Source organism: Gavia stellata, chromosome 6 (assembly GCF_030936135.1).
Source record: "Gavia stellata isolate bGavSte3 chromosome 6, bGavSte3.hap2, whole genome shotgun sequence".
Taxonomy (NCBI): domain Eukaryota; kingdom Metazoa; phylum Chordata; class Aves; order Gaviiformes; family Gaviidae; genus Gavia; species Gavia stellata.
In genome coordinates, this window is record NC_082599.1 from 19,342,013 (window position 1) to 19,355,241 (window position 13,229).

General features: G+C 38.9%; 1 protein-coding gene across 1 annotated transcript in view; it reads right to left on the bottom strand.

The window, feature by feature from the left end:
* GPR158 (G protein-coupled receptor 158) overlaps positions 1 to 13,229 on the bottom strand; it is a 202,358-nt gene that overhangs the window by 174,319 nt on the left and 14,810 nt on the right. Inside the window, exon 2 of the mRNA XM_059819042.1 lies at positions 12,231 to 12,336. Within this exon, the coding sequence (XP_059675025.1) occupies positions 12,231 to 12,336 (106 nt within the window). The remainder of the gene's footprint in view (positions 1 to 12,230; positions 12,337 to 13,229) is intronic.

Below are 13,229 nucleotides of genomic sequence, written 5' to 3' on the forward strand. Positions count from 1 at the left end.
GTTGTGGAGTCTTCTTCTCTGGAGGTATTCAAAACCCACCTGGACGCATTCCTGTGCAACCTGCTCCAGGTGAACCCGCTCTGGTGGGGGGGTTGGACTAGATGATCTCCAGAGGTCCCTTCCAACCCCTGTCATTCTGTGATTCTGTGATTCCAACATTTTCACCATTTAGCAGTGTAATAACAAAGATACACAAACAGGGAAAATACTTTTAAATTTGGTGCAGTACAATACAATGATAAAGATGCAAAATGCGACTCCTTACAATCATGTAATCACCAAAGAAAATATTTTTCAGTTACACTTGTAACAAAAATGACTGTTATAATGTATCATTTTTGTTAAGCAATGTTAGAAAGTGGCTAGAATAATCCACTGATGCATAATTAAAAGCAACTCTCAATCACCAATGGAAAAGAAACATAACTGAAATACACATTAAAGAAGAACTGTTTTTACAGGTTTAAGTGGCTTACTGAGTAATACTTCATAAAAATTGCTTTTTATAATTACACAGACTATGTAGCAACAAAGCGGTCCCTTAGAAAGCAATCATTACTATGGAGTCCTATCCTGCAAGAAAACTCAAACTTCAAAATTAAACTTCATTCCATTACCAAGGAAAAAAAAAATCAGTCTTGGAGTTTTTCACAAAAATATTCCAGAAGATTCATATCAGGATGATTGGAGCATTTCATTTAGACAGTTATTTCAAACAAGCATCCTATTAGTTATCCATATAAAAATTCTGTGTAATTGAACTACCAAGAAATGCCTCCTTCAGCTACTGTAATACAGCATTCACTTTGAAGGGCTCTGGAACAACATGAATTCGGGAGTTTAAGCTCTACAGGGCAAATGTTTGCTCTCACATGCTTAAAACCAATTTGTGCTATGTCTTGTACATATTGGAATATAAAGATGTTTTATCATGTCTTGTAAAAGTTAACAAGTTCTGGAGTGCTGCTTTATTTGACTTCCCTTCTTGGAAGAGAGACAAGCTGTTTTGGCTGAGCTAAAAAACACAATGACTATCCAACGGCATAGGACAGATACGATTAGTGATGGAATTGGACAAATGCTATCAAAAGTTTCTAAACCTTTCAAGAAGAAAAAAGGACATGTTTTTGGTGGGGCTTTGCATGGTAGATAGGTTTCTGGAATTGCTCAAAATGTTATCACCAAGCCATTTTCCCTTACCACACAATAGGACTTTCTCAAAATGTCTTTTTCTCATTTTTTCCACATAACAAAGGATTTAAAATAATGCACATTTTTAATCAAGTTTTATCAGTCTTTCAAATTATACAATTTCCTAAAGCAGCTCCCTGAAATACATATTTTCGTATTTCCAAATTAACACTTTTTAAAAATCAAATTCAAGCAATGTCAAGCAAGCCAGTAACAACTTATTGAATAGCCCTAGCAATTCTCCTCTATCTCTAGGACAATATCCCATACATTGTAGACTGATCTACTCTCTTTAGAAAACTCATATTCTATCATGCAGCGTACATTATCCAAATAAATCCCACTACCATATCTATATTACAGATCTTCCCCCCTTTCAAAGCTTTAATGATTAGATACTTAGACATGAAGGGATAAAAATATTTCAACCCCAGCCCAAGCAGCAAGCCAGTATCATAATTCAAAATCTTCACGGTATCTCTACTAAATCAGCTGTTGAAGTTCTGAAGGTAAATAAGTAGATATGTTTGCAGCTATTAACTAAAAAATAAGAATCTGAATGTACTTACTCCATTTCTTCTATTGTAGTACGAGAAGAAAGTGTTGCACTTGTTATAGAAAAAGTATCAGAAGTAAATGATTTCTCAAAAAAAGTCACATGCACATCTTCACACACTTATGAGAAGTTTAAAAGAAACAACTGGTAAGCAAAAGCCATTGGCAACGGAAGAGAGTCATGACGTAAGCATGAATAAAACAGAGTGGAAATACAAAGCTCAAACGGGATACCATGTTCTCCAGATATAAATCAAATGGCAAAAACAAATCATGCGAAAGATGGAAGAAGAGCTGACCACAGAATCACACAGTAGCTGAGGCTGGAAGGCACCTCTGGAGATAATCCAGTCCCAACCCCTGCTCAGAGCAGGCTCATATAGAACAGGTTGCCCAGGGCCACATGCATTCAGGTTCTGAGTATCTCCAACAATGGAGACTCCACCATATCTCTGGGCAACCTGTCCTAGTGTCTGACCACCCTCACAGTGGGGGGTGGGGGGAGTTTTCATTTTCTGTTTCAGTTTGTGCCAATTGCCTCTTGTCCGGTCACTGACTACCCCTGAGAAGAGGCTAGCTCTGTCTCCTTTACAACTTTCCATCAGGTATTTACACACACAGATAAAATCCCCGGAACCTTCTCTTCTCCAGGCTGAACAGTCACAGCTCACTCAGCCTCTCCTCGTTCAACAGGTGCTCCAGACCCTTAAACATTCTGGTGGCGCTTCACTGGACTCACTCCAGTACATCCATGTCTCTTGAACTGGTGGGCCCAGAACTGGACACAGCCCCCCAGATGCTGCCTCACCAGGCTGGGTAAAGAGGAAAAGATCATCTCCCTCAAACAGCTGGCAATGCTCTGCCTAACACAGCCCAGGAGGCTGTTGGCCTTCTTTGCTGCAAGGGCATATTGCTGGCTCATGGTCAACTTGATGTCCACCAGGACCCCCTGAGCCTTTCCTGCAAAGCTGCTTTGCAGCCATTCAGCCCCACAGCCTGTACTGGTGCATAGGGTTAGGTGCAAGATAAGGACCAGTATCTCCCCAGCCTCTGTAACCTCTCGTCACAGAACAGTCCTAGCAGAATGCCTATGTATAAATGACCAAGTCATTCACAGTTCCCTATATATGTATATATAGGCATGCATGTGTGTGCATTCATATGCTGTTCATACATATGCACACACATACACAGATTAGTGGTAAATAAATGTCTAAATAAAACCATACACACAAAAAATATTTGATGCTTGCAAATAATTCAATTTATCAGCTATACAGAAAGCTCAGTTTGTTTCTCAGGTCAGGCCAACCTAGTTAGCTTTATTTTCAAATGTACAAGTAAGACCATAACTGGTTTAGATGAAAGTTACAGGACTCACTTTGCCTAAATTAGAATGCATAGTTATGCACTCCATGAATATTTTTTTTCCCTAGCCAACCATATTTGAAAGATGAAAAAAATTAACAGAATGATTACATGGAATTGGTGGTGTAAAAGAAGTAACTGCTATATTCTGACAGAAGGAGTGGAGCTCAGTAAGCAAAACCTACTATCTATTTTATGCAAGTAAATGGAAACTGATTGCCCTGCAAACAATAGTTGTGGTAAATCTAGGGACTAAATTTAACTGCAGAGGAATTCTGATCCTGCTGCAAGAAGGAAACAGTGCAGTATTACAAATATAAAATCGTCTTTTCTGTCTCTACAGTAATATCTGCTTTTTCTCACCATCTCTTCCAAGTAAAGGAGGAATCAAAGATGGTAAATATCTTATTTAAGAACTTTACATGCATAAGATGTTAGGAAGAAGTGTTTTTTCTTTCACTATTTACTCACTGACAGAAAGAAGAGTAAAACCCTTAAAGGAGATGAATGAGAAAGAAAAGCAATAATATGATGAAGCTCAGTAATAGCTTATAAACTAGCCAAAACATAAGAAAAGAAGAAATACTCAAAAAGATAAAGATTAAAAATCAAATATTCTGCATTTCCATATTAGTACTGGTGCTTAATATATTCATGATCTAAAACAGCACAGGGTGACAAAGCAATGAAGAAACACAAAGGAAGATATTAAGTAGGTTAGTAAAGACTGAGAAATTTCTAGGAGACCAGCCCCTGCTCAGTGAATGGATGACCTGATAGCCATCAGTTTACAGTACTGGCAAACGCAAACTAGAAGAACAAATCATATGAATTACTGGGATCTAAACAAAAGCATAGGTAAACCAAAAGCAGTTCTTTTTCATTCGCAAAACATTCACCTCCTACCAGAAGTCACCAACAAAAACAATGGCATTTGAATGTCTAGTGCTATAAAATTGTGCTCCAAAAATAAAACTAAATGAGTTTGTTTCCATTAAGGCTATTACTATGGTTCAGTACATTGCTTTGAATACAAAGATTCAGCAGCTATTCTCTCTAGTTTTTCATCTTGGGATCTCTAATATGTTTTAATCTAATTTTAATTTGTTACAGAAAAAGAAGAATGAACTTTCTTCTCAAGGCTAAATTAAACTTGTCTCTTGTGCAGGTATCATGAAGTATAAAAAAGCAGGAGAAACAGTTGCTACATTTAATAAAAGCTTTTTTAAAATAAGGCAGACAAGTTTTTTCCATTGGTTTACTGTTTCTCCAGTCCACATTTTTTCAACAAAAATAATTAACTGTAGAATACATGCATGAACAGGTTTTTTTGTACTTTAACAACTAAAAAACCCTCTGCAGTATATTGCCTGAGTAAGAAAATAGCTAAGTATGCCAGTCAGGAACAGAGTCTGCACAGTTCATAGGAAGCTGGTGTCCTTTGCAATGAGAGCAAGTGCAGCAATAGTGTGTTTAGCTAAGAGGAGGTTGGGTAGCTTCATTTTTGACCAGAATGTTATCACAAATCAGGATCACTAAGAAAACTACGGAGTTGGTCAGAAACAGGTTTCAAAAATATATCAGGATGCTTAACTCTTCCTGGAAGTATCTGAAGCGTGGGTGGATGCATGCTGTAATGCACCCCAAAATCCCACTCTGAAGATGATCCGGCCTGGGCCCTGACTGGAGCACATCAGGACACCCTTTCAGCTCATATGCTTGGCATATCTTTCTGCAGAAACCAAACTGTGGGGAGGGTAATTTGCACACCTGGAGATCACACCTCAATTTGAGTCAGGGTGTCTGTCAGTTTAGAGATAATCATTTTGCCCCTGCATCCCAGCTGTAAGATGGGGGTAATAGTCTTTATATTATCTCACAAGATACGGGAGTACTTGCGTATGTTCCAAGATAAGCATATTAAATCTCACATAGGATGGACCAGATGCTTTGATACTGAAATGCTGTGTATTTATCTAATTGCATACATGTAATTGTGCTTAATGCTACTAGAGATATTTTTCAGCTATTGTACAGTTCTCTGAATGTAGTAATAACAAATGAGAGCCCTGAATGAAGCCATGCTTTGTTTATGCCTAGATCTGATACAACTACTGCCACTTCACATCTGAGAAAGGTAACTCACAGCCAGCCTGCCAAAGGCGAACAGTTCAGCCTGGCTACAGCCCCCAGGCTCCTTGCTGCAAGGTTTTCTGTGGCTCCCCATAGACCCTGATCTTCTGTCTCTTGCCACAGTCAGTTTCTCAGTCTCTCTCCAGGGAAGAGCTCTTCCCTGCACCTGTCCCCCTCCTCTGCAACTCCCCCTTTGCTCCCATCAGGTATATTTTGTCCATATCCCCCCAGCTAACTAAACTTCTGGGCCTCACCTCTTTCCTTCCCAAACACGATGGGGAGAACCACTAGTTCAGCTAATTGGTGTTGCCTAATAAGATGCTCCGTCCAACAGAAAAAGATCTGAAAGCTGTAGCAATAGATCTGAAAGAACTGGTAATTGATGCAATGCTATCATCGCCTGTCAACTGCAAGAGAAACCAAATACCTCCCTGCTCTTTTCATTTTTGTCAGACAGCATCATTCAACCAATCATCTACTGCTTTTCAGTTTTTAACTTTGGGGGAAAGAAGACAGCAGCAAATAGAACTGACCCAGATGAATTTAAATGCTCAACTTAACACTGCTAACTAGGATGAAAGGAATTGCAAAGGTTTTCTTCTTTTGAAGCAAACATTGATAACCAAGATTAGGTCCTGCAAAACAGAGTAATTCAAATTTTTTTCTAAAAAGACAAAGATGCTGTAGCTAAGCAACCTGGCTCTTCCTTAAACTGAAAGTTGGTTTTCATACCACCTTGTTTATCATTGAAAGCTCTGACAAACCTCCACCTTATTTTACGTAATCATGTCTGGGGGAGTGTCAGATTAGATCTGGTATACTGTCATAAAGGGACTTTTACCATGAGTGCAGATGATGCAAAGTTATTTTTAAAACAGCATCCAAAATGTTCTTTGTGTCTACTGCATGCTCTCCAAATACACAGAGTTGTGTGAGCAGCCATCAGATATGCCTTTCTGCTTTTGGATCCAGAAAGTGCTGGCAATGTTTTCTTTATCTGTGTACTGAACCAAGTCACTTCCCTTTCTGTCTTAGACTGCCCCTTTAGCCCAGGATTTGATATAGCATTTAGTATTTGTATTCTAGTACTAAAGATCTTGTTTTCTTCTAAGAGAAAATATATCCTGATATACGTTCTCTACCCGGTTTGGGTACTTCTCTTGCCCTATCTTGGATGCAATCTGTAGCTCCAAGGACGATGATTATTTCCAAATTAGAAGTTAACTATATTCCGTAAACCCTGTTCACTCAGATTGAATCATCAACAAACAGCTTTCTTTTCAAATTTTGCCCATTTTGGCTGCATTCTTCCTAGCAGAAAGGACAGAAAATACATGCAAAAAACCAATGACACTGGATATGACCCACTGGGTTATGACGCTGGATGCTAATCTCTTCTCACACTTCCCCTCGCACAGAGTATGTGCATTAATAGCCTTTTCCCAGTTTGACAGGGGCACTGGGAAGCATCTGTTTGAAAAACCTGGAAAGCACTGGGTTTTTTTCCTCTCTCCCACCTGAGCCCGCATTACAATTTTATTTTTAATCAACTCCCACCTCCCCCTTTTTCCGTTGGTTGTCTGTAACACCACGTACAGTATAATAAACTATGATGGTCCCGAATGTTTTGCTAAAGAATAGAAAAAAGATTTTGGCTGTACTACTCATTTGTTTTCCTTTCTCAATTGGTTTTGTGTTTGTGCAGAATAAATACACACACAGTATGCCTATACATCTTTCCACAAACATAGATATACACACACTATATACAGACAGCAATGCAGCTTTTTTGTTTACTCTGCCTCTCTCATTCCCTCTAGATATTTTTACACACTGTCATTTGTGGAATACTGTTGAAACCCAAAGGGATGTCAGCTGAGCCTGCCTCACATTGCAAGCTGTTGGCAGTCTCATTAAGGATGGGGGAACAGCGTGGAGTCCGCTGCCGTTTTTCACAGACTGATGCTGCTGGTTGGAAGCGTTCGGCCAAGCTCAACGGGCTATGCCGGCTGATTTCTTCAGACACTCCTCAGCCTTGATTTTATTGTTGGTGTCTCAACAAGGACTCTGAAGTTGTTACTAAAAGTGCCAGCAGCTGCTACCACCATGTATGGGGAAGGAATCTAATATATTAAAAGAAAAATCTTCAAAGGTTTCAAACAGGGTAAAAATGCACGTTTTCCTACCCCCATAACCAGTCTTGCCTGTACAATGAAATGACTTTGGATTTGTTATTGAGTAACTATATTTTTTCTATGTTTGTTAATTTCAGAATTATCTGCATCATGTTGTTCTCTACCCAATTCATTTTAATTATTTCTAACCCTGAAGATATTACCTGTCTCATCTGTTGCAGCCCCACAGAATCCAAATCTCTTGCCCCTGTGTTTTTTCAGAGAAACTGTTCCCTATTTGGGTGTCAAGGTAGAGGGCAGGAAGGAGAATGTAGCTCTCTGCTTCACCATGAGCTGTCTCTTCTTCCCCCAGGTCAAGAAAAGAACTCCTGGCCATCAGCCTCTTTTTGGCTGATACAATTAAAAAAAAAAAAAAGGAGAAAAAAAAATCACAGCTGAAATAGACTTTAGCTGCTGCTGCAGTTTGGCTTTCCTGCATCAGTCTCACCTAACGTCCTGCCTAATTAGATTGGGCAGTTTGCAGTCACCCTGAGGTTGAAGGAGGGCACTCTTGTTCTCCCAGTTCATCTAGGCTGCTATGAAATCAGGGATATATGGGTCCTGTGCACAAAAGAGAACAAATCAGGAAAAAATATGACTATATATTAAATTGACTACCTAAATTCCTAAAAATGGGAAATCTAAAGTTCCCAGCGCTTGCTTTTGTTCTGTATTCAGTTTGAGGGCATCATACATAAAGCAAGATATTTAAGAGTCACCAATCCACCTCCTGAGGGACACCTAAATCTAAGGACAGATGGCAGTTAAAGGAGGAATAGTATGTCTAAGCATTTTGTGTATTTGAGTCATAATATTATTTAATATTATTTAATTCCTCAATCATACACTATTTTTCTTTCAAGCAAGGACTAGCACTACAACTATTCCATCACATAATCAGATTACTGTTGATGACCTTCCAAAGCCAAATCCCAATGTCATGGTTAGCATCATCTCCTAGTGATTCTGTGCCAAAGCACGTGAAGGCAATACAGTACTTTCAACAACAATAGAAGTTAGGTCCCATCCATTCTTTCCTTTTTTCTGCCTAACATATACAGACCACTGGTTTACCATATATTTACATTCACTGTAATGCACCTCCATCTCCCTCCTTTCAATTGATTTTTATTTAGAACACTTCAGGACAGCACAAAAAGTAGAAAAATTTATCTGCGATGTGTCTAGTAGATTTTAGCCACTATAAAATTAACTGCAATATAAAGAACCATTTTAGTAACCCATAAGTTGGGGGGTTTTTTTCTCCTCTTGTCCATTCCCTAAGTCATTCCCTACCCCTTCGCTGTCACTTGCTATATTTTCATAGTGTTAGGGAAGAGGGGAGTTGTATCTCTGAAATATTGAGCTTTATGCCTTAGATTTAATGGCATTGGTAGCCCAGCCATGTAGTATGGGCTATGCAGTAAACAGACTTTCAGAGCCACATCAGAAATTCACTATGGCAAAGGCTTACCAAACAGTCTGCAGAAAGGCTATGATGCACTAAATACTCAAGTCACCTACCAAAACTAAAGAGAGGAAGGAGGGTCTAACTTAAGCAGAACTGGAAATCCAGAGATCTTCATTCTCTCCCTTACTCTGCTGGAGACAGACTTTGTAATCTGGGGCAGAGCATTCCAGCATCAGCAGGTATTTCTGCATCTGCCTCTAAGAAGATAGAAGAGAGGATGTGGAATATCATTTCATTAGCATTTATAAAGCAAACTGTGTGGAAAGCATTGTTGCACAACTATGTAATTTACCCTTATTCCACAGGGTAGATTCCAACGTAACGAACTGTGAAAAGCAGCATATGGGACCTGCTTGTAAAAAAAGAACAGAAATTCCCATTAGACTGAAGTCTTCTAAAGTGGTGACCATAGGGTAAAAGAAGAGAAAGCTTCTCTATAGATTGGTTCCAGCAACTCCCCATCCCCAGCGTCACTGTTATTAAGCAAGGAGTCTCATCCTCTTTAGGCACAATAAGGAAAGGCACTCCCTGCTTGAAAGTTTAATTTTGGGGGAGGTTTGTATTACCTATATATCCTTCTCTTAGCCATGCGAGCCGTGTTGATTTAACACTCTAATAAGTGCCATGGAGAAAGAAGAACAGCTGGCAAGTTTTTGCTCTACATACAAGTTGAAAAGCCATTCATGAAGTGGCATTTATCTCCTTCCCAGTGTTATTAAGACCTTAAGGTGTGAACATGAGCCACTCTCACATATACAGCATCACCCATTAGAGAACTTCTGCCCTAGAAAGTATATTTTAATTCCTTTTTGCATCACAGGAACTCATAGACTACAGCATGGCAGTAGGCTTACTAAAACGAAAACATGCAACTGTCCAGTATGAAAAATAAAACATCCTTTGCAACAACAGCAAACATAGTGCTTCCTATTGTCAAAACAGCACAAAGCACCTCTGGTTTTATACTGATATATCAGGTTGGATTCAAGAGTAGCAGAAGTGCTGTATAAAAAAAAATATTATTGTAAACTATGTAGAGCAGTCTTTGTTAGCTCTAAAGAACAAGGAAAACACTATGCAGAATAAACAGGGGCAGAAAAAAAAGAAGTAAAATCAACAGTGCGAGTGAGTCTGGTAAATAAAAATTCTGCAAAGAAACTTCCTTGAGCACAGCCAGCTTTACAACACCACACCCGAGAATCTCAACATGAAGAACTGATCTGTAGTGTACATCTTAAGTAAAAGAAATGTTATTCTCTCCTTCAGGAGACAGGAAACACCCACTACCCTCTCAGCAGGACAGTGAAGCCCAGAATGCCAAGAACCCAGTTCTGGCTCAAAGCTGGTGGAGACACCATCTCTGCACCAGTGGTCCATGACAGCCACCTCAGTTTCTCATGCACAGTAAGAGACCAAATCATAGAGGTGAGATTTTCCAGCTTGCTCACTGAGACACTAAAGACTGGAATTAAAATGTTTTTTGCAAGTCACAGAAAACTTTCTGTAACCCTTGAGGTTGTGTTTCATGCAGAATTTCATTCTGCACTCAGTTCCCTAAATGACACTCCCCTTGCCTCATATGCAATAATAAAATGGAAGGTAGATTTTACTGAATGTCATATTCATGAAGAAAACCCCTTTTCATAATCAGAGTGAATTCTACAGAGAAATAAAAACTACTTTTTACTCCCATGAAAATGAATTGTGAAGAGTGAAAAAAAATCCTTTTATTTCCCCCCCTTCTCCAACAAATTCTTCCAGAGAGAGTAGCTTTTTGCATTGTTCTCTCCAGGACACACTCTTAAGGACTTAGATTTGGAAGGGAAGTGTAATTGTGGAATTATATCAAGTTTGGTTTGACTCAGATTCTGTTTTCCTATATATTAAGAATACAGAGTGTGATTCAGAGCCCATTACAGCAAACAATGGGCTCTGAACCAGACCAAAGGTGTGTTAGAGCCTACCATTGATCTTTCTTAATTTTCTCCATTTTACTTTTGCCCTGTTTTTCTTAGTCTTCTCATAGGGTTTTTTTTTCCCCTTTTCTTCTTGGTTGCAGGAAGAGATGCAACTTACAATCCTACCCCTCTGCTGACAATTTTGCTTATAAGACATCAGGAAGAGGAGGAGCACTTGCCAAAATATATAATCACATTCAGCATAACTAGCATATATCAAAAAACAAGGTCTACAGGATCTCATGGGAAACAATATTTTCTTCTAGGAAGAAACATGAGGCATTAAAAAAGTGTTCCCTTGAATTCAGAAGTCAAAAAGTACTTGACAAAGAAAAAGAAAATATTTTTTTCCATTTGCAGAAATATTTCATTTAAAATTAATCTTTATCAAAGACTACTTGATTTCTCATTTCAAGTTTAAGAAAAAAAAAAATTAAAGTGAAAAATACCAAAAAGGATGTTTACAAAAATTCTGAGTTTTTCTTGCTCAAAAATGTTAGTAGATAAATACATCAAAACCAACTCTTCCTATATTTAGATTTGGCTTTGATAAATTGTCATTTTATAACAAATTAGGCAAACATCTCCTGAATTCTGGTAGACAACCATCAACTTTCCCTACATTTTAATTGTCCTTTCTGAAAGCACTGAAGTGCACGAGGTGCCTACTCTCACAGAAAACAAATGGGTGCCTTTGAAAGCAACATCATATGCCATAATAAAAAGAAAAAAATCATTGAATCTATTTTGTTTTAAAGTTTCACTGAACACATATGACTGGTCAGGCTGGATGATCTACAATATGCTGACAGAGGGAGCCAGACATAGACCTTCAGAAGAAAGGGGAAGCAGGAAGAAGCTGAACAGAAACATTTAGTCATCTCTGTCAAAATGTTGGCATTTCTATTAAGAAAGAATTACAGTATCCAATTCTGCCTGTTGTTCTGTATCATTCTACCCAAAGCCCGTGTTTTTCTGAATAATTATTATTAGCATTTGAGCTACTTTTACTGTATTTTGCAAGGCTGTCCAGTCAAAAGTGACACTGACATTAAAAGTCTATTTTGATTTTGAGTGTAAAATAATTGTTTGACTTGCAAGCAGAACTTCATAAATCATTTCACTGGTAATATTCTTTTTCCCTATAGCTGTTTTTTCTGCACAGTAACTTAGCTTCTCTTTTATTTAACACTAATATTCCTGAAATGCAGGCACTCCTGAAACTCACGCATACCATAATGCCTTGCATGGAAAGATTTTTTCAGCCTATAAACCGCATTTAAAGTCTATAGAATAGATAGCATTTATACTACAGAGAATTATTCATAGTGGTAAGACTTCTTACTGAAGTGTAGCTCAGTCCCTTAGGGACAAACGTACCTCAGAATTGTTGAGATGACACCTGTGCGTCCCCGAGAACCACCCCTCACTCGAACACTGGTCAATGTCCACCTTCTGCAGATTGATGTCAACTTTGACAACACCTCTGAAAATAGAGAAAAACAGCCTTGAACACAGCGACTACAGAAATTGGTTAAACTTCTTTATGATGTTGTAGCCTGCAAAGTGGAACTACATCTTTTTTCTAAATACTGAATTTGTTGAAATCTCTGAAAACAGAGATGTTTTGTGTTCCCAAAGCCACAATTGCAGAGACACATCCTCATGTTAGACCTTACGGAGATGTACTACAACAAGAGCTCGGTAAATCTAACACACTGACTAAGCGTAAGGTGGCAGGTAAGAATAAGTTATACACTCAAACAATTTAATGCCCTTCACATTTTACAATGCAGCAAACAACTAAAATAAATACAATGAACAACCTGCACTACTTTTTCCAAGGCCAGCAATCTCCCCGGCTGACTCCAAGTACGGTACCAGGTGCCACACCTCACCCCCATGCCCAGTGATGATGGCATCCTCCCCTTTGCTCCAGGGAACGCTATTTGCCAAAACTACTGGCAAAAGCCTTTTTCTGTACTGTCCCCCGATCTCCAGCGACTTCAGGCCTCTCCTCCGTGGCTCAGTGCCCTCCTCCAGCAGGCACCCAAACTCCTCTCTCCCCATCTCTGCAAGCCGGCGCTGGTAAAATACCTAATACAACATCAGAAGAGCAGCACGAACCAGGAGTAGGCCACTGATGTCTGTGAAACAAACAGACAAAAAAGTTTCCTACACACACAGGTCCTCAAGGACTGTCTGAACTGTATTAGTTCTATGCCAAGAACACTCCAGTTTTCATCATCAACAGTTTCCCTCAGAAATTTTTGTTGAATGAAAAGCTAACCACCCCATTTCAAAGCCAATGCTCTATTTTATAAACAACTCTTAAATCACGAGAAGAAAAAAAGCTGTAAGACTGTAGTTGCATATCTT